The sequence below is a fragment of the Mastacembelus armatus genome, chromosome 18 (assembly GCF_900324485.2).
Source record: "Mastacembelus armatus chromosome 18, fMasArm1.2, whole genome shotgun sequence".
Classification (NCBI taxonomy): Eukaryota; Metazoa; Chordata; class Actinopteri; order Synbranchiformes; family Mastacembelidae; genus Mastacembelus; species Mastacembelus armatus.
This window is the reverse complement of record NC_046650.1, coordinates 8436359-8462156: the sequence shown is the minus strand read 5'-3', so window position 1 is coordinate 8462156 and position 25798 is coordinate 8436359. Positions and strand designations below refer to the sequence as shown.

At 39.6% G+C, this 25798-nt stretch overlaps 1 protein-coding gene across 2 annotated transcripts; it reads left to right on the top strand.

Moving 5' to 3' along the window:
• Positions 1-1678: 1678 nt before the first annotated feature.
• hdac8 (histone deacetylase 8) lies at positions 1679-20875 on the top strand. 2 transcript variants are annotated; one of them, XM_026298913.2, is made up of 12 exons: positions 1679-1910; positions 2002-2054; positions 2772-2902; positions 3028-3169; positions 3466-3578; positions 3789-3866; positions 3958-4066; positions 4371-4543; positions 5366-5460; positions 12562-12667; positions 19208-19253; positions 19284-20875. In XM_026298913.2, the coding sequence occupies exons 1-11, from the start codon at positions 1797-1799 to the stop codon at positions 19228-19230; spliced, it is 1137 nt and encodes a 378-aa protein (XP_026154698.1). In that variant the 5' UTR covers positions 1679-1796; the 3' UTR covers positions 19231-19253; positions 19284-20875. The 2 variants fall into 2 exon arrangements, with proteins under 2 accessions (XP_026154698.1, XP_026154697.1); XM_026298912.2 differs by having other exon boundaries at positions 1680-1910; positions 19208-20875.
• Positions 20876-25798: the final 4923 nt, after the last annotated feature.

Here is a 25798-nt window from a genome sequence, read left to right as displayed (position 1 = left end):
ATTAAAAATAAGGAATTTATAATGTATCTGTGTTTATGTTTTCCATTTTTTTCATTTTGTGTTAAAATGTCACATTCTGTAGTAAGCAAAAATATTTTTAATGTACAATATCCAAGCAAATTAATAGCACAGACACAGTCCTAGTGTCATTTGATTGTATATCAAATATTGTAGATATTATAACACTTTTCTATCTCACAAATGTGTTCATATCAATCTGTTTTATGCATCTGTAGCCTGTCTTTCTTAGTTAAAGTAAGTTGAAAAGGCTTAATAAAGTGAAGGGTTTAAGACAGTACTTGTCCCACAAAAATATCTTCTAGAATAGATTTTTAAGAATTATATTATTTTGGCATCATCTAGGTCACAGACAGGCTTTTAGTTAAACGCCCATGGTAACCTGTTTCATTTTTGTATGATTCCGTTGGATTAGCCTGATTTGCAAATTATATTTTTTATACTAATGTTTAAATTACATTTTATACCTTGTCCACACTCCCAAGAGTGAAATTCAAATAAGAAGATATTAAATGATTTGTTGATTTATTTTCCCAAGACTAAATAGGTCTTTAAAACTTTAAATAAATTTAAAAGTACTACATACAAGCTGTAAATTTTAATTGCAGGATGTACCTCCTCCTCAAGGTTAATAAAAACAATTTTCAGAAAACAGTAATGATCACATCGGTGTCTTCGGTGTTCTTGGGACGAGTTAAACCAAAATAGTTTTACTTTCTTAACCGGAAGTGTCACCATTCCTGATTGGAAGTGCTTTGACATTGGTGTAAATCTATTCCACTCCGTGTTTAGAGAACAGCATCAGCAGTACAGGCACTGAGTTTATTAGTTAAAAAGTGAAAGCAATAAAACTGGCGTCTTAGTAAACATTTAGGAACAGTAACAGAGTTAAAAATTAGATCGTTATCCCTTTACACTGCCACTGTGGCAGATATTTTCAAATTCAAATATGAACCAAACTGAAGCAAAACACTATAAAAGTATTATTATTTTATCAAGGAAATATCCAGTGTCACGGTTTAAAATGACAGTGTTTAATGCTAAATGACATTTTATATTCGATATAGTATTTCAGAAAGATTATTGTCTTACTATTTTTTGGCGCCCTCTAGCGACCACCTTTCTCCTTTTCCATGCTTCAGGGACCGCCACCATGAAGGTCTTTTAATCGTGGTCCCATATTAAATTAATTTTAAAAAACGAAAGTGTTCGGTTTGAAATTTGGTTTGAAGTCAGTACGCTTCCTTTTATTGAATGTGCTATTTTCCTAATTAAATCTCACTGCCATCAAAACAAAAATACCTTTACCCTGATACTGGATTCTCCTTTCTCATAGCTTCTCCTTTAAAACATTGAACGTCTACCAAGATTTTGATGTACATACTTATCAGCAGTTGTACATTCAGATAAAAGACTACAAATAATCCCAGAATGCCTCTTGCTAGGTATGCGTTCCACTTTAAAAAACATCCGGACGCTCAGCGGAACCTGGGATTCGGTGTTGTGTGACCGTTAGGAAGGAAGCAGCTTTACGCTTTACCTAAAACAAAAAAAAACTAGAAATATCCTTCTTTAAAACGAAACAAAACTACCCTCAAGTATATAGATAGTTTTTATATTATTTTATTAGAGTCGTCTTGAAACGCCTTTACCGGGAGGAGGGGGGGGGAGTGTTGACGATGTGACACCAGATGTGGGAACAAGACGCTGCTCTCGTCTCTGAGCTGTGACTTTGTTTTAGCTTCAAGCGCAACTTATTTCTCTTCGATCCTTCGTAAATGAGTTGCAGAGCGGACAGTGACGATGACAGCTGCAGTAAACGGAGAGTCGCTTATGTTCACAGCCCGGAGTACATCGAGACTTGCGACACTTTATCCAAAGTGCCAAACCGGGTGAGTTTTTGAAGCTAACTAATTGTATTTTTCAGTCATGGTTCAGACATTGTTTTCTAACGACTGGTCTCTATTTGTTTTCCTTCTCCAGGCGAGTATGGTCCACTCACTGATAGAGGCCTATGGACTGCTCGGACATGTGAGGTGAGTCGTTTCTCTCCTTGTAGTGTGATTAGGTGTCAGTAGTGTCATTCATTGTTCACGTTTTACATAATTAATAGGAATGCAGTCAATTCTGCAGGTTAATTTATCATATAATAATGATTAATTGCAGCCTTAAACTCCATCAGTCTCTTTAAACAGCACATAATGTCCAGGATGTTAATTTTGGTAACTTTAATATCCAATGTCTTAAATAACTTGATTTCTCTTGGTGCACTAGTTTATTAGTATTTTCTTTTGATTAATCCCTTTTTATATGTATGAGTTTTAAATGTCCCTGGTTAAGTACTATGCTACCTTGGGTTACTATGAACTGTCAGTTCAGTCTTTAAGGTGTAATCACCTGGTTTTCTGTCACTTGTATTAAAAGACAGTATATTTAGGCCAAGAACACATGGACAATTAGAATCTTTTTTTTTTTTTATTGAACACACCCTGTAAACCTTTGCTGTGCTGGTGGGACACAGAAGTGAAGCCTTGGCTTTAATAACTGGTCAAGCCTCCTTTCTGCAGCTGCAGATTAGGTGTTTGGAGGAATTTTGGACCAGTCTTCCTAATAGCTGCTTCAGCTAATATTTTTGAGGATGTCTGCGTTGAACAGCTATCTGAGCTCATTCCACAGCACCTCTATTGGATACTCGGCCACTACATGACACATTACTGTAGACAGTAACTTTAATGCTGTTTTCTTTTTGTCAGCATTGTGAAGCCTCATGTGGCCACCATAGAGGAAATGGCAAAGTTCCACACAGATTCCTACCTGGAGCATCTGCAAAAAATCAGCCAGGATGGAGACAACGATGACCCCCAGTCAGTCGACTATGGCCTGGGTAAGAAATGGCAAAAATAATTTTGCTGACCATAATTACTTAGAAACTTTTGTCATTGAGATCTGTTAATTCTACCCATTTTATTTCTCTATATCTCCCTACTCTCTGTGCTTCTCTACATACAGGTTATGACTGTCCAGTGGTGGAGGGCATATTTGAATATGCAGCAGCAGTAGGTGGTGCTACACTGACAGCAGCTCAGTGTCTGCTGGACCAGAAGTGTGATGTGGCCATCAACTGGGCAGGGGGGTGGCACCATGCTAAGAAGTAAGACGTTATAATACACTTTTATCATTTCTGAAAGTAGACATGATGTTGGAATGTAATGAGATATGTTTTTTTTGTCAATAGATATCAACTCCATGTCTTTGTTTATTCTTTATTTATACAGGACACAATATATGAAGTCTGAGGAATTTCACATATTTTAGATAATTAGGCATAAAAAAAAAAAAAATCAACTTTTTCATCAGTTCCATCAAATGACCTGATGGGGGTGCTATAGGTAAAGGTCAGAATTTCAAAGCATTACAATGGACCTTTCCTCTCCTGTTCTGTGCCAGGGATGAAGCATCAGGTTTCTGCTATGTAAACGATGCTGTGCTGGGAATCCTCAAACTAAGGGAGAAATACGAGAGAGTCCTGTATGTGGATGTTGACCTGCATCATGGCGATGGTACACACACATACACACACACACACACACACACACACACACACACACACACACACACACACACACACACAAACAGTAAATTAAACAAAATGCACACGATCGCTGGATGTGTTTAATTCGTCTTTATTTTGTCATGTTTATTACATTTGTCAGGTTAGGTAGAAAGAAGAAATATGAAATTTTTTTTTCTCTCCCCTTGTCTCTCTGCAGGTGTTGAAGATGCCTTTAGCTTCACATCTAAAGTCATGACCGTCTCTCTGCACAAGTTCTCTCCTGGATTCTTCCCAGGTCAGTCCTTGTAAGATCTTTGAAATATAAGACGTTTTAATAAGAATATGTGTATTATGAGACAATGTAAGATAAGTGTGTGTACATTTAGGCACTGGTGACCTGTGTGACACAGGGCTGGGTAAAGGTCGCTGGTATGCTGTGAATGTCCCACTAGAGGATGGTATCAAGGATGACAGATACTACCAGGTTTTTACCAGGTACACACACACATACATGGGGAAGCATATTACAAATTTCCCATGCAGCTTAGAGGCAGCTTTTAAGACATGCTCTTTCCTCAGTGATCCCTGAGGAGAAAATCTGTTTTCTTCTTAGTGTTCCATCACTTGAGTTGAGTTCGCTATACTATAGTTGGGTCCGCAGTAAAATGCTGACACAGCTAACAGTACACTTATAAAACCTGCTAGCATCATTTCCAGACGTTAAAATAGTTAAAATAGTTAAAATACTGAATTCTGATTGACCCAGTATCAATGTGTTAACTGCTGTTATGTTTCACAGTGTCATGCAGGAAGTGTGGGCACATTTTAACCCAGAGGCTGTGGTGATGCAGCTGGGTGCCGACACCATGGCGGGGGACCCCATGTGCTCCTTTAACATGACCCCAGTTGGGGTGAGCAAGTGTCTGCAGTATGTTCTGCAGTGGCAGCTACCTACACTACTGCTGGGAGGAGGTACGCTGCATGTGCATGTTTATTATTCTGGCTGAAGTTATGTTTTATTTACCTCTGTACAGATGTGTATGAATGTTTTTTGTGTGTGAGTATGTTCCTGTAAATGAGCAGGTGTGTATTTGGTGTAATTAAATACTCTTATAGAAACATAGATAATGTACAATGTCTTTTGTGTGTGTTTTCATGTTTGAATCCAAGTGATTCACTCACTTACGCACAGTTAAATACACACACACACACACACATACACTCACACACTTGCACAGACACATCGTGGTCTGTTCCAGACCCCTCAGCCCTTGGCCAGATGATAGCTACTAATTATACGACACAATGAAGCCATTTTACTCAACTACAATCCCACCTCTCTTCCATTCTCTCCCTCCCTCTCTGTCCTACATACTTTTCTCTCTGTTATATCCTCCTCTCCTTCCTTCTCTTTACTTTACTGGAGCCCATCCTCTTCATCCTTAGTTCTTTCTATTTGTCTTTTGTTGAGTTGGTAACTTTTCTGACCTAACATTTTGTCTTGTTAGCTTCCAGTCTGCCGTAGCGAGTCAGACTTTAAGCATGTCCACTCTAAACATGCTAAATTTGAAAATGTTTTCTCTCCCTTTATATCAGCTCATTCCCCCTGTTTTTCAGCTTAAGTGTTTATATTTACTTACAGATGAATTCAGATGAAATAGTTACGCAATTTAAAGTGAGCTTTTTTGCCTGCCAGTGGAGAACCTAGAGGGTAGTTAACGTTTGACATATATGAAGCATATAAACCCATAATAGTTGACCTCTCCTAAATGTTCTGTCTGGGTGTCTCACCAGGAGGGTATAACCTGGCTAATACGGCTCGTTGTTGGACCTACCTGACAGCGGCAGTGCTGGGAAAGACTCTTTCTTCTGAGATACCAGATCACGAGGTATGACAACACACACACATTTGTTAGGGTGACACTCACGCACATTTAAATATTCTCACATGAACACAATTGCGCTCATTCATTGTACTAACACACACACACGCAAATTAAAAAAATACAAACACACCTCCTTGTATTCGCTGCCTGCTGAGTCACTCCATCTAATCAAAGTTGGCCGTCTGCTTCTCAATAAAGGGGTTTGTCTCCAGGTGAGTCACACTGTGTATATGTGAAAAGTGAATGGGAGCAGTGTTGACAGTTCACCTCTGTGTGCTTCTTCTAAAACAATCTCCTCTCTCTCCTCCTCTCTCTCCCTCTTGTTGAATCTTATTTACAATACCTTATATGGTGTTGTTTGAGGAGTCACTTTTTAATAGCTGTATTAAAGGAATACTTCACCATTATAGGATATATGCTTAATTGCTTCTATTTTTTTCCAAGAATGAGAAGAGAAGATTTAAAATAATTTCATGCTTTAAGTATGGGGTTGGCGTCAGTATAAAGTGCAGCTGGTCAAGAAATAGTTACAGCATTACAGACTCCCCCTAAATTCGTCATGCTAATTAGTGAGATTCTTTAACTTTGGAAAGAGCCAAGCTTGCTGTTTCCCCCTCGCTAACTGGTAACACACACACATATGACATTGATATAGTCCTTCTCATCTCAGTCTCAGAGAGAGGCAAATAAATGTATTATCCAAAAACTATTCCTTTAGATAAGTAATCACGGAGCGCTTTAATTCCCCCCTTCGCGTTTGATGTGAAACAGCTTTAATCAGTGAAACCAATGGTCTATTGTTCAGTGAGAATGAAGATTAAAATGCATCGTTTCCTGCTGAAAAAATAAATATTTCTGGGTAAAGTTATTTTAATTGGAACTTAATGTGGTGATTCACCATAGTTAGGTCATAGTGTGGATGTACCCACTGAGGTGTGAGTGAAAATGCTGTAATTTAGCAAAAGAGAAAAATGCCAAACTAATTTATGTTTGTAAAAGAAAAGACATGTGATCACTTGCACTCGGTTTTTTATTAGACTAACAAATCAAATACACCCATCCTCTTTCCAAATAAAAATCAGTAGAACCATCTGTCTTTCTTCTCTGCCTTTCACTCCGGCAACTGATTTTTGGTCCTCGTCTTGGTCAAATTAATGAAAAGGTGTGTGTGTGTGTGTGTGTGTGTGTGTGTGTGTGTGTGTGTGTGTGTGTGTGTGTGTGTGTGTGTGTGTGTGTGTGTGTGTACACGACTGATGAAGGTCCCTTTTGTTTCTCCTCGTCGGCGTCCGGTGGCCCTAAATAGCCTTTGACCTCATTAAGAAACGCTCATTGAAAACACAGCAAGTATCAGCACGGGGGGCAGCTGCTATAAATGATGAAGACGAGTATATACACACACACACACACACACACATTTTCTCCCTGAATTCAATAATGTAAGAAAAAAACACCCTAATTGCTTTTTCTAACTTGAATGCCTAAGTGCTTATTGGCTTCTTTTTCCAATTTACTAGGCATTATTGATCTATTGTGAACGCAATTTTGTACTGAATTGTGGCACTCCACAACTTTTAACAGATGTGTGTGTGTGTCTGTCTGTGTGTTCATGGCTCTGTCTGTGCTCATTGTGCTTGATAAGAGGGGCATTTATCCACGATGACCAAGCAAAGCAACGTTCCAGCGACACGGGGAACAAAAACTACCTTTGTACCCCTCTCTGTGTGTGTGTGTGTGTGTGTGTGTCTGTGTGTGTCTGTGTGTGTGTGTGTCTGTGTCTGTGTGCCCACCCATCCTTCTGCTCTACTGTAGACAAAATCACATGAATACACACATTCATCTCAGTCAGATAATGTACTGTACTGTTTTATAACATTTTTGTGTTTCAGTTGTATGGTGAATAAATGACCATTAAAGGAGAGAAAATAACTGGTGAACTATCAGTTTATACGTTGCACCAAGTTTCGTGTAGAAGTAATTCTACTCAAGTAGAATTCAAATATTAGTTTTTGACTGTGCAGTTGCTTTTCTATTGTTTTAACTGACAAATACTGAATCTGTTAAACTGAAATAATATGAATTATGCTTCATCTAGTGTTAAACATCCAGAAACAGACATTTCAAATGCTTTTGTCTGGTTAAATCTCACTCAACTCACTCCAAACAAATTTGAGTTGGTTTCACTTTTGTTTAAAATACTTTGAGTTTATTTTTAATGAAATCAACCTTATCTTTTTTTCTCAGAATCCAAGAGGGTGAGTGTACAATTTTTTGGCATGTACTTAGCCAAACTACTAAAAATAGTAGTCTAAAAAACACAAACATCAGTCAGAGTTGGCCAGTCACATCAACAATAGTGCTGCAATACTGACTGATTAACAGACAAAATATTACCCTGCAGATAACCCACACAATGGTCCTGCTTCTATCACACTTATTATGCTGCAATATCTAATGAAAACACAAGTAAAAGTGCCTTTTGTAGTTTGAACCAGGAACTGTGCCACCAGGTCGAAAGTCGTAACCCTTCTCGTTGACTTGTATTGTCTGTTAGTGGTTTGCAGATTCTGCTTAACTACCCGCCCCCCACTCTATTGTGTGAGAGTGCCACAGTCAATCTGTGTGTGAATCATAGGGCAACAGTATGGGGTCTACTTAGTTTACCTTGAACTTTTGGGGGCAGTCGTGGCCTAATGGATAGGGAGTCGGAGGTCCGGCAGGAATTGTCGGTGGGACGGAGTGAATAGCCAGCGCCCCGTCCACCTTCAATACCACGATTGAGGTGAGACTTGAGCAAGGCACCGGACCCCCAACTGCCCCCCGGGCGCCACAGCACTGGCTGCCCACCGCCCCAGGGGTGTGCTCACGGTGTGTGTGTGTTCACCGCTGTGTGTGTGCACTTTGGGTGGTAATGGAATTTCCCCATAATAAGGGTAATAACTTAACTTTTATTACCATAGCAACCGTTGTATATGTTACTTTAAAGACTAGAAAGTAATGTGTCAGTGACATCCAAGGTGCATTATAGCCTATATTAGATTATGTGTTATTCGTATCAACCCATTATGACATACCATTAAGTTCCTGAGACTGTGGGCCACTAACAGCTGTAGCAAGATAATTAGCAAGCTAGCCACTGGGACATAATAAAATATTGATAACTACCGGAACTGTCAATTAATTATTTCTCTTGTGGCAGTGCCAACTCTTCTCATAAAAATGTAACTTCTTTGGAATACTTTTTAGTTTTCCAGATTTTAGGTAATTAGTTAATTTAAAAAAAACCTAACTATCATGCTCTTTTACTGTGTCAGCAAGGTAATGAAAAAATCATCCTCATTGGCTATTACCTTGCATGAATTCCTCTCATCTCCAGTGAAATCAACAGAAGTAAATATGAATGTGTGTCTGTGTCAGAGCTGCACAGGAAGGGAGGACGTCTCTGGTCCCAGATTGGCAGCAGGGAAGCGTCCCGCCTCTGGACTTCCTACTTCCTCTTTTCCTGTCTGCAGCTACATCCTGTCCAGCCCCTCGCTGCCGTCGGGGATGTGTTGGCTCCCAGAGCCACAGGCTCAATCACCGGAAACATCACCAGAGCAGAGTGCGTGCGTTAAAATGAGGGAAATTCATCAGTTTACAAAATGACACAAAAAAATGTACTCGGGTCACCGGGGTACATAAAACATATATTTATTATTTTTACATTCACAGATTTCAATGCGTTTTTAATTGCTATATGGATTTTGTCACTAAACTGAGCAGTAGACTCCTTTAGATTAAAAAAACGTTAAGTTTAAGCAATGTGAGTCAGTTTGAGACACAAGGAAAATATATTTTACTCATCGTGGTGCAAAACAGCATTTATTAGCCTTGAATATCATCCCCCAATACTAATCATGGGGGACTGTTCTTTAAAGGAAAACTGACAGACAGAAAAGATGGATTGATGAAGATGTAGGATCAAGTCCAGATGCAGAGAGAGAGAGAGAGAGAGAGAGAGAGCAAGCAAGCACGAGGTGTACCTGTGTTGTGTGACTGATTTGGATAAGGGGTGTTTTTTTTCCGTTGTTGAAAACATTTATTAGATAGCAGCTTGATAGCGGACAGAGTCCGTTTGTTTTCTGAGAGGTTTTCCCCTCTGCTGTGCAGCTCAGCATCCGTCATAGCTGGAGATCCTGCTGATTGCTGTAAAAACAAACATGTTCACAAACCCACACATTACTGTCCACAGATGGGCGCGTGCATGTGAACATGTGCTCGAACTTTCTGTCTTTCCACTCGCAGACGAGCTTGCATCAGCAGCATGCACACACATATAAATATACATGCACATTTTACAAACATGGGGGTACATATATTATGAGTACTTTTAACAAATACTACTACTGCTTTATTTCAACTTAGTACTTTTCTACAGCTGCAGCTAAAACTGCTACTAATACTGCTGCTTCGACTACAGTTATAAGCTGATAAATAATTTTCCTGGACATTGGTATTCAGTCTTGGTTTAGACACAGTTAATAAGAACAGTACAGTTTAGTATACTGACACACGAGGTCTCTGTTAATTGTCTCTGCTGCTAATAATAGTAGTAATAAAAATAGAAAGATTTACTTCTGCTGTCTGGGGTTACAGACAGACATACACAAATAATACACATACACACGTAATGTTGTCATAAAGTCTGCATCAAGGCCGGTGTTTTTCGTACGACCGGGCACATACAAATACTGAATGATGGGCAGAGGGTCCATGTTAAGGACTCCATGGTAAATAACCAGGGACCTTCCACTATTTATCTCCCTGTGAGTCTCTGCCAGAGACACGGGAGCCAGACAGCGGGTGTATTCTGTCTCCTGACCTTGTCCAGGTGACGTGGATGCACTGCGTCACCGAATCACACACTGAAGTCTCTTTTATCGTCTTCTCTATCTCATTTGCTGGCTTCACAGCATTGCTCCTTTTTCTTTTTTTGTCTCGCAGCACTGCTGTCTGTAGTCTGTAGTCTACGAAATATTATCAGTATTAGAAAAATGTCACAGCGATATTTAAAGGGAAATGAGTGGTTCTTCTAGGAGCGTCTGCACCGCTCTCCTCGCTTCCTCTCTCTTCTCCCCATAGTCATCCAAGCCAAACAAGCAGACAGCAGGACACTGTGTGCAAGTGTGCGTGTGTGTGTGTGCGTTACCAGACAGCAAGACACAGAGCACTGGGTTCATGGGAATACACTGCGGGTGTGCACGTGTATGCGTGTGTGTTAAATAACGACTCTCGTGTTGATCTCTGTTGAGGCCGGAGGTAAGACAGAAACTCATCTTAGTTAATTAGAAACAGACACTAACACACACACACACACACACACACACACACACACACACATTACTATTGCATCTATGCACATAAGCAAAATATCTATTGGCATTTATATAAAGACACACATAGACCCACAGAGTCTACATTTACTACACACTCGCATGCATTCCCTCTTTCTGACTCACACACACACATGCACACACACACACACACACGCACTCAGAGCTGTTAAACAAAGACAGAGTGGCTTTTGTCTTTCAAGTAAACAAAAGTACACTCCTGCTGCATGTTGGCTCAGCTCAACTGTGTGTGTACATCTGCTCAGGCCTGTTTGTGTGTGTGGGTTGCCAAAAGACTTTCTGAAGTCTTCTCTAATGACATCCATCTAATCCACTAAGGAGTTTTAGTTCCAAACAAGATATCCCTGTCTTTAAAATGACCGTAGCATCAGCGTAGAAATGATTTTGGGATGTAGACCAAATCCCTTAAAGGAGCAGTCTGACATTTTTAGGCCTTAGTCACCTTGGCTTTCTCTGTGTTTTCTGCTGATTGGTCCGAGACCAAGGTTTTCACCACAGACCCTGTGAAAGGACTGACGCACTTGTGGTCAAACCTGGCCTCCTGAGTTTGTTTTGCTCTCGTGGCACTGAGTAACGCCCCAGCAAATTCCCTGGAAATTAATTTGTTTCAACCAACGTGCTCTGGTTTTAACTTTTGGTTGAACCCACTCTTTGGATTTCCACCTGTTTTTCTTTTCGTATCTGTGTGTGTGTGTGTGTGTGTGTGTGTGTGTGTGTGTGTGTGTGTGTGTGTGTCTGTGTGTGTGTCTGTGTGTGTGATAGTTGCTTTTGTTTTCTTAGAAATGTTCAAACTTTGCTTCAAATGCCAGGAGCCTTTGGTATTTGCTGAAATCATGTCAGACTTTTTTTCATGTTGGTTAGGCCTGGGCTGTCTTCGTAGACATTCGACTGATTTGTGGTTCCTCCTTTGTGTTCTGCATTATTTTTCTGTCTGTACATGAACCAGACTAGACTGTCTAATGGATTTGTGTTAATGCAATTCATCAACAGCCCATGGAGTTCAGAAAATATAAGGCACGTGTCTGAAAGCTCTGAGGGTTGTTTTTTTTTTTTTGTGTAGCCCGCACTGGCATGGCTCTAGGGATGACTCCATTTACTTGAATCCAAACTGAAAGATCTCAGCAGATATTTGATCACCATGAAATTTGAATGAACACCTGAAGGAGTTTCTTCTTGTTTTACATTATTTTTCTAATTTAATTCAGACTGTGAAAAAACTACAATTACTACTACATCTACTCCTGACATTGGAAATACTGTTGTTAGTACTAATTTAATTAATTCATATGCTAAAACCCGCAGCATGGGGAGAAATCTGTAAGATTGAAAAGGGGATTATGAAGGTTGTAGGCAAAAATGTGTAGTTCATTATTTGAAAGGGAGGTTTTGATGTTTTCCACTGTTTTGAATTTATTTCATTTTTTTAAAGACATGATTCCTTAAAGCCCATGTAAATATTCATCACAAGTCAGTTTCATAATCCAATTCTACAAAGTCCAAACAGAGTTTTTTCCAGGAAAGGAGCTGCATTCTTTATAAAAAGAGACAAAGAGGAGAAAGTGTACTTTGGCACTCTGTTGCTGTGACTGTGTGCAGATGTGAGAGATGAAAGTTTCACCATGAATAAGAAAAAGACGAAAGAAACATCATTTTTAAATCAGCAAATCCAGACGTGGTTACAGTGATCGTTGCGATATGATTTCTGTGTTTCTAGTTTTTTACAGAATATGGACCTGACTACTCGCTGGAGATCAGCCCAAGCTGTCGGCCAGACCGCAACGACACAAAGCACCTGGACCAGGTCATCAACACCATCAAAGGTAAGTGTGTGGGTGTATGTGTGATTGGGTGGATGCACAGGTGTTTGTGTGGGTGAGGGTGTGGAGGGTAAACAGGTGTGCGCGTGTGTGTCTTCCTGAACGCTCACTAAACCAAAACCCTTTAGTCTCTGCATGGCCTTTTTTATGTGTGGTTTCATGTGTCTAGTCATGTCTCTATACGTCTCTGTGTGGGATGAAAGTATGACTTGTTCTTCTTCTCTTCTTTCCCCCTCCCTGTAGCTCTTAACATCCTTTTGTGTGTGTGTGTGTGTGTGTGTGTGTATATATGTATATATGTATATATGTACTGGTGACCCCACTCTTCAAGCCACAACCTCCCTTGTCTGGGTCTTGATACATGTGGTATTTTTCTTTTTGCATCTTTATATATGTTCCTACATGTTCATATGTTCCTTTTCTGTGTGTGCCTGTCTGTCTGTCTGTGTGTGTGTGTGTGTGTGTGTGTGTGTGTGTGTGTCTGCAGTCATGTGGTTGAGCTTTGTGCTGGGCCTTTGGTCTCAGAGCTGACAGCCCGCAGCACCCAGGAGAGATTCTCTGGCAGAGTGAAACTTAGGCGAAAAGTTGAGCAGCAGGAGAATGATTGTAAAGAGGCGAGGTCAAGAACTCACCGAAGCAGAAATGACCGAGGAGTGCGTCTACAAGTCGAGTTCATTTTCCGAGCATTAAACCCGTACATAGCAATGATTTTGAGAGAAAAATAAATCAGATTCTATGTCTCATAAATGTCAGGGTGTATAGAAATGTCGATCGCAGACCAACAGGAAATCTTCCTTAGTGTGTGTGTGTGTGTGTGTGTGTGTGTGTGTGTGTGTGTGTGTGTGTGTGTGTGTGTGTGTGCGCGCTACTGACTGAACAAGAGGTGCTGAAAACACTGCAAAGGCTAAGAGGAATGAAATCAGTCCAAAATCTGATGACGTCACCATGTTTTCTGTTGAAAAGTGTAAGATTACTATTTTACAGTTAAATATGTAAGTGCAGCTGAAAGCCAGATATGGATTTTATTTCCTCTAAACCACAAAAGTCAAAAGGGTCTTAAAATCATCAAGTCACACTCCATTTATTGTACATTTAAGGCCCAGTTTTGTTTTCCATAAACTATATTTTGACTTTATTCAGCAAAATCCTCCTCCTGAGTTAAGGGCTCTACAGCAGTTGTTGCTCAGTAAGGCCAGATTGTACTTTTTTTTTTTTTTTTACTTTATCTGCTTAGGCAGACTTTCTAGACGTTCTGGTATTCAAATCAGGAGCGTTATAGATGTCAAGGGGTCAAATGATTCTCCACCCCACCCCCAACAGTTTTTGGTCCACAGTGAAGCACCATCTGGATTAGTAAAAGACATTTTTTCTCATGTGTGGACAAGTCAGACTCCGCAATACATTTATATAGCTTTCTAACAAACCTACAAAGTGGCTGTGTCCAGTATTACTCTATTTCATTCATTCACCACTACCCTCTATCTAATTCACAGCAGTAAATTTTGAGCAACCTGATCTACCCCCTGATGTATACAAAAAAAAAACGCTTTGGAAATAACGTGAAGTATCTACGCCAAACACGGTTTTGGTAGCGAGATGTCATTCACCACAACTCCTGACCTGATCCCTTACCCTAATCATAGCCATCTCCCATAGTAGCACACAGTAGCACACAGTATATATAGCCCTTGTTTGATTGTTTGATTTTTTTTTTTTTTTTTTTGGGGACTAACGATTATTTGAGCTTTATAAATTATAGATTTTCCCTCCACTCTGACAAGCAGCTACTCACCTCAAGTTGGAGGGCAACAGTATATAGATGCACCAGATCCATTTATAATCTTTTTGAGTATACATCCATCTTGGTAGTGATTTCTTTGCTGCTGCTACATTTGAAAGGAAATGATCCATGTCAGTGATAACACCAGTATTGTGTAATGACCTTGGAGACATCCTGGGGAAAGATTAAGGTAAGAAAGACGGAGAATCATCCAGACTACAAGGTGGGATAGTTGCTGTTGAACCTATTCAGTGGGGAGCTCTACTTTAGTGGCAGAACACTTTGGCTTAGTGTGACTGCAAAGCCAGAACAGAGGGAAAAATGTGTTCTCAAATTTTGTCCGCATTAAGAGCGGACATGGTACCAATTAGCAGCTAAAACTTCATAGATTCAAACAGAACAGATCATCATACTGTAGCAAATGACAAAAACCATGTTGGACTTTGGAGAGGTTTATCCAAACAGCATTAAGTTCTCCGCTTTAAAAAAAAAAAAAAAAATCCAGCTCACATCAAATCAGGGGAACAGAAATTTATTTGCAGAAATTCAGTTGGTCTGTTGGCTCACATTAAATCATCACAACCGGAGGGGTTGAAAGTATCGCTGGTTTCCAGTCATACGGCTTTTATTAAGGGCAACAGAGGGAATGGGTGGATGAATGGATGGATGGACAGAATAAAAGGGAGGAGAAATGAAATACAGACAAGCCAAAGATGGAGAGAAACAGGGAAAATGTGCATTTGGCTCCCATCTGCCCCTCTTCTCATTTATCAGGTATATTGTTCTCTTTCTCCTCTTTGCTCTGTCAGTGGTGATTCAATTTAGGAAAACCAGTACTAGTTAGCTGCTCGTTGGAGTGTCAGGTCTGTAAATTAGTTCAATCTTATGGTTGATTTCAGGTTTTCTTTAATTTGACACCTTTCAGTCATCACAATATATTAAAAAGTTTGTTGACGTTCTTTGCTCGTCCTTAAGAGCTTATATTGGACTGAAATTATCTAATGAGGTGCCCTTGGCTGCCTGATGTCATCTTTTGCACGCCTATAAAAGTGAAACCAGGGACTTTTTGTCCACTTCTCGTTTTTGTTGTTCTCCAACACCAACGATTCGGCCAGTTTCAACCTGTCATCTGTTTTATGCCTTCCCTCATTCTTTTGTTCTCTCCTTCCTTCCTTTCTCTTTGCCTCTCTTCTACCAGCTTCAGCTCTCCAAATTAGAAACCACTTTTTACACATGCTTTACCACCCAACAAGCAAAGACAACAAAACCTCATATTAGAATTTTAAATACTGCAGACATGTTTGGAGACTTATTGTCTTGGTCTCTGATTACCGAAAGACCTATGTCTGCCAGCTTAACTACTGCATGCACGCGAACAGAATAAGGATAGGCTGTAACAGAGACATACACACACCTCTAGGAAAACATATCCACATGACATCATTGGGGTGGGTAAGTGTTTCTATGGTTTTGGAAGTGCTAGGCTGCTATAAACACTGGTTTCCCTGAGAAATGTAGGCATTGTGACTGTGTGTGTGTGTGTGTGTGTGTGTGTGCGTGCGTGTGCGCACCCTTATCTGCTCTGTCTGCTGGCACCAAGGAACAATAGAGATCTGAATCTTCACAAATATACTTTCTTTTTTCATTTTGTTGAATGTGTATTTTGTCACTAACCCAACACTATACACAGGCATCATAGACAATATGTGCTTACAGCGCACCATTGACAGTATACCACCTTGTACCAACAGGGAATTTTGCAGTTTCAGTATATGAAAAAGAGAGGAGTGACCCTAGCAAGGCAGAAAATATGTACATTTTATCCTGAGGGCAGCGTTAATGGAAAGGTTTTGTTTATAGCTAAACCAAAAGCTGCGAGTAGCATTTTAGAACAATTCAAACTCAACTGACCTGTTTGACACACATTCGTTTTGTTTTGTTTTGCTAAGTTTCACTTTGTTGTGTAACTGCTATTGTGTTTAAATGCCAGGTAACATCCTTGCACATGATTAGGATGCTATGTTGACTGACAGGACATTTATAATTAGTTTAAGAGGCATCTGTCAAGACCTTAACTGTTGCACAAGTAGAAATTTTGACCTGCTGTCATTAAGATGTCTCCTCAGGAGTCCAAAAAATAAAACCAAATATCTCAGCAGCTGTTAGACTGCAGATTTAATTTGGTGCAGGGAAAATGCTGAACCAGCTTTACCATATAGAGTCACAACACTAGTGTGCCCAGTAAATGTAATTAAAGGCCTTTACTAGCAACTCAATTCAAGTTGCAGGGATCATAAAAGACAACAACTATCTGTTTCAGACATTAGAAACATGTTGGATTTTATTATTGTCCCAACATAAACTGACCAGTGTATTTTCAGTAAATGTACGTGGGAGAACAAACAAATGGCATGACAAGCATAAAAAGCGTCATGCTAGTGCAAATATATAAGGCACAGTGTGCTTTGTCTTCAAATGCTCCTCAGAATGACTCAGTTTTTCCTATTGTTTCCCTCTCACACACACTCTCTGAGGCTTGTTAAGCTTTTGTATTAATTAAAATGTGATTTTTATTAGGTGATTGTCAAAGGCGGTGGCAGCTGTCTGACTGTTGTATTCACAGTTTTGTGTTTATGACATTCTGGTAGTATAATTTCCCTGGGGACTGCTTGCATGTGTGTGTGTTTGTGTATTTAAAGTGACAGCCTATCTATGTGACTGTATCTTGTGTTATCTGTGTGTGTGCGTGCGTGTGTGTGTGAGTAGTTAATGTTGCAGCATCTTTACATCCTTCTTCCATCCATCTTTCTAGTCTTCTTCTCTTGCTCATTAATTCTTCCCTGTGCACACGTCGCACACACACGCACACAAAATATAATAATGCACATTCACACAAAGATACACATCCATCCATGAGACCGTGCACACGAAAATAACAACAGTACACACATGCAGCTTACCCACCCACAGACACTGTGATGGATTAACGTTTGCTGGTAGTAAATATCAGAGGCCCCTGTGGACAGTCGTCACTTTTCTAGAATTTACCGTCTACATCTGGAAAAAGAAGCAAAGTGATGAAGAAAGTAAGGGAAAGAGCTGGTGTGGGGTAAAAGAGAATGGAAAAAGTCATTCTGCAGATTTTTCTTTCTTCATCAATATCTTTCAATTAAATATTTACTATGAACTATGTCAGAAATGAATGTAAAACACCTTTTTTTATTGTTTATATTGTCTGACCACCAGTCCCAAAGGCTAAAACAGTAAATTATATTATACTTTTATATATTTATTATTACTAAACCTACCAGCTGCTGCATGTTAATCCAACTACACAGGAGACACCATGATTTCCTGTGGAGCTCAGTCAATCGGAGTTTGATGGTGATGTGTGATCAAGATCAAGATCAGATCAAGAGCTGGAAACTCATTAACAAAAGTGTTCGGCACATAAATCAGCATATTATAAAAGCCCCATTTAGCTGTAATTATAGCTTTGGGGTGTGCTCGGATAAGTTTCTACAAGCCTTGCACACCTGGATCTGGAGCCGTTATCCTATTCTTCCTGGCAGATCCACTCAAACGCCATCAGACTGGATGGAAAGTGTCTGTGCACGTTTAGCGTGCACCTCTATGTGCAAACTAGTCCATGATGAGGCAATTGCAATAAATCTGGTGTTTTTACAGAATTCTGTTTAGATTATTGAGAAAGTGTAGTTCATATGTCCTCCAACTGTAGATATATAGAAAACTGTATAATCTAAATAGATTATCCACAGAGAAAGTAATGAAAAGGATTTACATAGTGAGGGATCACCGTTAACTAATATAGACTCCCCTAAATGGGAACATTCATTATAATGTTTGTTACTTTACACTTTTCTATCAGATGTCAATTGTAGTGGACATACAAAAACTGTAATAAAGACATGTGTTAGCTGTCTCTGTGGCTTCACTTTGACAAATACAGATTTTTTTTTTTTGCATTGAAACCAACACAGCATTGTGGCAAGTGCAACTCACAGCCACCAAGTTCAGACAGAGTGATCAGGATCCAGAGGACGAACATTAAACCGTTCAGATTCTTTTATTCCAGTCTGGTCCTTGATAAAGCTGCTGCTGCTGTTGTCACTGCAGGCACAACATGAAAAGGGTCTAGTGACAGCTCCACAATGGCCAACTAACAGGACATCCTCCCTCACTGCGTCAGGGCAATAACTCATCTACTGAACGTGTGTGTGTGTGTGTGTGTGTGTGTGTGTTGCAGACACTTGTATGTTTATTTTGCTCAATCAGGCAATTTAACATGACAACAGACAAACAAAGTGGCATTGTTTGTAGTGTAACATGAAGTAAACTGATGACTAGACTTTATTATGCAGCTATTGTGTCAAAATGTTTGTGTGTGTGTGTGTGTGTGTTTGTGTGTGTGACACATGGAAGCCAGTGTGTCCTCATGCAAATTGACTCCCAGTGTTTCTTAATGTTGTCATTTACATTTTGATTCTTTGTTTGCATATTTGAATTTCCTCGGGAGCGACAGGGCTTACCTCAGCCAGATGTTGTTTTGCATTTTCAGTGTGTTTGTTCTCCCCCATACTCATCTATCTTTGGTTTGGTTTTCCCTAATATGTGAATTTAGCACCATTTACCGCTTAATGTGATGAATTTGACCTTTCTCTGTCATCTTGTTACATGTGTGTCTTCACCCGCGGATCACCACCCTTCCACCACTCTTATTTCTCTCTTTGTCTTGTTTACAGGGAACTTAAAGAATGTGATTTAGGAACCGGCAGCCTCAGCCTCCTCCACACACACACACACACACACACACACACACACACACACACACACACACACACACAGACACCAAGTTTCCAAACCAGGTCGATGCTCGGCAGCTTTAATGAAGACAATATGAAGCGGACCCCTTCAGCCCCGAGGCCCAGAGTGAACGAGGGTGGGATGAAGGCAGGAAAAAGAGAGCGAGAGAGAGTTTTGGAAAACATTAGCTGAGTGTTTCCAGGGGAAAACAGTTTAATAAGGGGGAGGGGGTAATGTGGTCGCTGTACAATGTTCACTGTTTTTAAAACTTTGTTATTTTGAAATGGTATGTGTGTTTGTGTGAATTAGAGAGTTTATGGTATGTTCAAAGCGGTTATGTAAAACCGAATTACTGCAGGCTTTTACAGTCAGCTCACCCCAACTTTTGGCAATAACGGATGAGTTTGTGTGCGTTCTGTCATTATCACATTTTGAATTAAATGTAAAAACAGTTTTTTTCAGGTGTCAGGTTTCATTTTCATCCCAACACTGCTGTTATTTCATCCCACTGAGAACTGATAAGCACCATAACAGACAAAAAGCAGCCAAATTCCCCAAATGCCCCATCATGCTGTGTTTCTGAACAGGTCCAGAAAGTCCTAAAAGGTATGTAAGATGTCTAGAGAGTCTTGGAGAGTTTACAAAGAAACAGTCTGGAAAAGTTTGGAAAATAGCCGGTTACACATTTTAGAGGTTGATTTGCTCGGCCACATTGTGGTGACCTCTGGGCAAAATCTGCAAATTAAACATCTGGACACAGTTTGGAATTTTAAATGGAAAATATGCAGTGAAAGTTAAAAAGGCTTTTCCACAGACAGACAATAACAAATAATACATGAACTGTAAGGAGGCTTTCAATAGAAACAGTAATTTTAAACTGGTCTGGCATGACTGGACATGTTGGTAGTTAATTTCAGCTCAGTAGACACATATGAAGATGGACAGAAACTGGAAAATATGAAACTATCATTCTCAACTGTAGCACCATATGATCTACAACCACACAAGTGTGTGAATTGGATCATGGAGGATTGGAGGACTATGGTAATAATGTGAAAGATTACATTGATCACCTCAGAGAAAAGAGTCAAATCGTTAAAAAATCTCAGTTTAGAAATAATAGTTTGATAAAATAAATCAGGTTTCATAATCCAGGTTTTTAGCAGCTTTCTACTGCACGTTGTTTTCCCTCCATCAGCTACAACATGTGGTCAAAAGCTCCAGAAGAAGCCTGTCAGTAGACACTGAGTAATAATTTTTTGTCGCACATTTTCAGGCATTACTTCTTAAGTTTTTATGTATTTGCACATTTTTAAAATACAGTGAAATCCTGCCTTTTCTGGCCTCATTAACAAACTGCTGACCTAAAATAAAGTCACTTCCACCACAGTGTTTAATTCTCAGTATAAGTGAGACAAGTCCACCAAAACTCGCCATCATTTGACAGACATGAAAACTTCAAAGTTCATCTATCAATTAGTTTGAGACCTGAAAAGAAAATAATGCAAACCACATTTATTGTCAGTGAATGACTTTTTTTTTTTTTTTTACTTGATGTGTTTTGATGTACATACCACTGGCGTTTGTTGAAATAAAAGACAGGGGAGCATGTTGTTGTCGTGTGTCTCTTCTGTGTTTTAAGCAGTGATTTATGCAGTGTGGGCTGGTTAATAGGGGCTTTAATGGAGAGCGTTTGAAAGAGGAACCACAAATGTCGGGCAGTTTCCTTCAGAAGTGATGCTCCCCAAATTAATGGCCTGGAAATTCACACCAAATGTAGGAGTCACCAGTCAGAGTTGGCATGTGCTGAACAGAAGTGGGCTCTTGTGTGCGTGTGTGTGTGTGTGTGTGTGAGAGACAGGATTCCCTGTGATCTTTATGAACACTGCTGCGGTCACCTCAGCGGTTTGAGCCCAACGTAGCCGAAGCAAATGAAACTCATTACAGTGTTTACGAGTTTGGAAAAGGAGAGACGATTGAAATTCTATCTCATAAACTTGGGAGGTGGGGGGGGGGTTTACGTGGTACCAGGCAGGGGCTGTAAACATGAGAGACGTGAGAGACTTGTGTGTGTTTATGTAGTTTTCTTTGCTACGCAGGGTCAAATTAAAAAAAAAAAAAAAAACTTGGGGGCCCCAGGAGGATTTAGGGCACTGCCAGAATTCCCAGATAGCGTTTTCACACAGACCAAAAGTAGAGATTGGGTTCTGTCATGACCCATATGATCATGTTTTAAGAGGAAGACTAGTCTTTTGGTTGTTTGTGGTTGGAAAGGTAGCCATGTTAAATGTCTAATACTAAAATCTAATATCAAAAAGTACTTAAAGTGAATGGGTGGAGGGATTACATCATCTGTGACTTCAGACTTCTTGCATTTAAAAGATAGAAAGAATAAATCAGGTCTCTTAAATTCATGTAGACCAGTTAACTTTTTCTTTCCATTTTTCACAGATTGGTCAGAAATTTCACAAATGTAGGCCTAAGGCCAAACCTGTGAAAGGTTTATAATAATAATAATAATAAGGTGAAAGGTTTATAATCAGATGACAATATCAGATGCTTTTTTGAGAACAAGTGGCCCAAGAGAAGATGCAGTATATGTTAAATTACGTTTGTCCTCTTGCATGCTTATCGGAGCACTGAATTTAAATGATTATGGAGATTTTCAGTCATCTTAAAATCCCACATAAACCGGCTGTATAATGTAATGTATTCTGTAAAGGAAAAACTATCTTCCACATAACAATTTCTTTGCCAGTATTCAGCTGTAATTTGTCTCTGGCACACAGTTTTCTCCCCTAGACGCATGCACATTTATTTTTTCCGATAGGCAGTGAGGGAATCTATGGGGTAAGCTTTTGGATATTGTTTGACATAATCGCAAGGTGATAAGATGTGAGGCACAGTCGTATCCAAGACCCTGGTGACTTCAACTAACTTTGTTAGCCTGGCATGCCCCATCAGTTTAGCATTTTATTGCCATTGTTAAGTGAAGACCACTCAGTTTTTTAAACAAAACACACTGATCATGGTTTTCCAGTGTGAGACAGATCAACTTCAGCTAAACAAGGGGCTTTATTGTTCTTTTTCAATACTTTTCTATTGTTCTGGTTTGGATTGAACACACCTTTACTGCTCTTTCTTACTTTTCCAACGATTTATGCAAATCAGCACCGGGCCCCTCGACAACTTTAAATAAAGCATTATTGGACCCTCGCTGCTGATGAATTTAGATAATCCAAAGGCTTGTTCCTCCACTTCCTCTGTTTTTCTGTGGCTCTTCCTAGTTAAAAGGATTGCCAGCTGCACTAAACATTTGCCTAAGTCTCATAAAGCCTGCTTCAGTTTTGGGAATTTTCCAAAACAAGATAGAAAAAAAGAACTGGTTTCCATAAGTTTGGAATATTTAAAATATTGGGCAGCTCACACACTATTATCACTTTTTCAATGAATTAACAATCCTCAGAAGAAAAGTCCAGTTTGTTGCACTGGCAGTTGACCAATATGCTATAATTAATTGTCTGCAGAGATGGGAATCACAAACGGTTTGTTTGATTTGCATAACGTCTCCCCTAGAGGAACAAAGCAGCGGAGGCCTCCATCCATACATCCTGCTCTGCATCAGCATGTGAAGTGTCTGCGGTCAATGGCGGAGGGGATTTGCTCAGACAATAAAGACAGATGCCGCCTTTTATCTGCCTAACGGAAGAGAGGCCGAGCGCGTGGCACTTGACCGCGTCAACGCATGTTGTTGGCGCGTAGTGATGTCCCCCTTCCACAGACTATTGAGAGGAATGGTGATGAATGGTGAATGTGGAATGGGCATAGGACAGGAGGTGTTTTTTTTCTTGGATGAATTAGTGGAGGTTCCCCAAAAAACACTTTTTTTCAAAGCATTTTTTCTTTTTGCCAAACAGTCTTTGTTTGAATAAAATGGGCTAAATGGGTCCAGAGGAGAAGAGGAACTGGTTTTCAGTGGATCTGGTGTTGAGTTTAAGCCACTCCAGGTGACAGAGGACAAACTTAAACATTTAAACAGTCTGACAGGTCGATCCTGTGCCAATAGGCTGTCAGTTTGAAACTTGATTTTTAGCAGAGAGTAGATTTAATTTTACCTTCTATGATAATGCTGGAACAAGATGGACTAGTCTGAAATATTATTTTAGAAAACTACATCAATTTGATTGATTGCCAAGAGGAAACTACTGGACAAAAAAACAAAGATGGCTGAAGATCAATGAGCACAAACTACAAAAACGTATAAAGTTTTATTTGTAGTGTTTGTTTTTATCCCCTGACATGCTTGATAATTATGAATAGCATTAAGTGAATAGCATTATAGATGATACTGGATACTGGATTTATATATGGGGTTTGTTTTAAATCCAAGGTTTTATTACCATTACTGCTATTTCTAACATGGTCCCAAGGTTTTAAAAGGAAAAACTCAAACATGCTGAAAGTCAAAAATATGTCAATAAAATTGAAAAAGAAAACATTAAAACCAACGTGCTGAACAGTGTGGTCTTTGTATTGTTTTTTGTATACTTTGCAGGAACACTGTGTATGTTTTGTTCTAGGACAAACTAAAGTATAACCAAACCAAATTGTGACCAATTACATCAAATAAAAGTACAATAAGCACAACTATAAACAGGAAACCTCTTCATAGCACCAGTAAACATTTTTAGTGGCTGTGATGATTTCAAGGAGACTGTCCGATAATTCAAGATAAGGACAAAGATATTAATGGTCAGTGTTATTCTGCCTGCTAGTCTGTCTGAATTTCCTAATCAGCCTTTCTGCTGATGTCACTGCATACTGACCAGCTGCTAAATGAGCTGTTGAGATACAACATTACCAAAAACACAAGATATTAACCTATTAACCTTTAATTACTAACATGGTTTATGTAGTTACAAATCATTCACAGACATGCAAGAGCTCTCTCTCTCTCTCTCTCTCACTCTCTCTCTCTCTCTCTCACTCTCTCACTCTCTCGCTCTTACTCTCTCGCTCTCTTTCTCTCTCTCTCTCTTTGTCTCTCTCTTACTCTCTCGCTCTCTTTCTCTCTCTCTCTTTCTCACTTTATCACTCTCTCTCTCTTACTCTCTCTCTCTCTCATGTTCTCTCTCTCTCTCTTTCTCTCTCTCTCATGTTCTCTCTCTCTCTTTCTCTCTCTCTCTCTCTCTCTCTCATGTTCTCTCTCTCTCTTTCTCTCTCTCTTACTCTCTCACTCTCTCTCGCTCTCTTTCTCTCTCTCTCACTCTTTCTCTCTCTCTTACTCTCTCACTCTCTCTCGCTCTTACTCTCTCGCTCTCTTTCTCTCTCTCTCTTTCTCTCTCTCCCTCACTCTCTCTTTCTCTCTCTGTTTCTCACTTTATCACACACACTCTCTCTCTCTCTCTCTCTCTCTCAGAGTGAGTGACCCAGACAAAGACAGAGTGGTCTGAACTGGTCCATTTGATTCCTGATGGTGTTCACTTCAGAATGAGCAACATCTGCCCTGCGGAGTGGAAACTTCTAAACTATGGAGGCTGGATTTCTCCAGATATGGAGCTGCTTTCCCAGCAAGAAAAGCACAGGTATAAATTATAGAAATAAAATGATGGCTCATTTCTGTTTAGCTGCTTCAGGTTCACTGTCATGGCTTACTGGGACCTACTGAGACACTTAAATGCCTCAGAGCCATTATTAATGTTATTTGTGACACCTGCTATTAGACATTCATTATTCATCATTTTCACGCAGCTCCAATTATGTTTTAGCTTTCACAAATGCTCAGACATTTTTGTAAACTGTATCCTAACCATGTCAGTGCATTATCACAGATCTTCATCTTCCACTTTTGACTTTTTTGCGCATCTAGTTGCCAAATTTTAAAAAATATCACTAACACATTGTTGCTATATTTACAGATCATAACACCCACACCCATTTTTTACTATATAGTCTCTTATATCAACTTATCATGATATAACAGTGTCCAGTACATTTCCTAACATTCAGCCACTTTCCTGACTGTTTATTTTGTATGGTGTTTCCAGAGTGTGGTCCAGATGTTTAGCTGCCTCGTGCCAAATGATGTGATGCTACAAATGACTCTTTCCTTTTTACATGACCGAACCAAAATACACTCAAAGTGGCAAATGTACTAATTATGCATGAAGGCTGCTTTCACAGTGCTATGTAATTATAGAATATCTTATCCTGTTTGATCACTGATGAATACATTGATTTTAGTTTGTGTAGTCAGGTTTAGACCTTATATACTGCTTAGTAACATAAGTGTGCAATAAATGGAGTAATAGAGTAAAAACTTATTTGCGTTTGAATATAAAGTGAATTACATTTCTGATAATAATCTGATTTATTTTCACTCAACTTTACCAGCTTTGAAAACCTTCCTGGCACCACTTATGTCCTTTAGCCTCAACCAATAGGATTTATCCCCCCCGCCTCCATCCAAATCCTCTTGTACTCCAGTTCCTGGTTTTTGGATGGCAACTTGCCCGTACGCACGTACACAC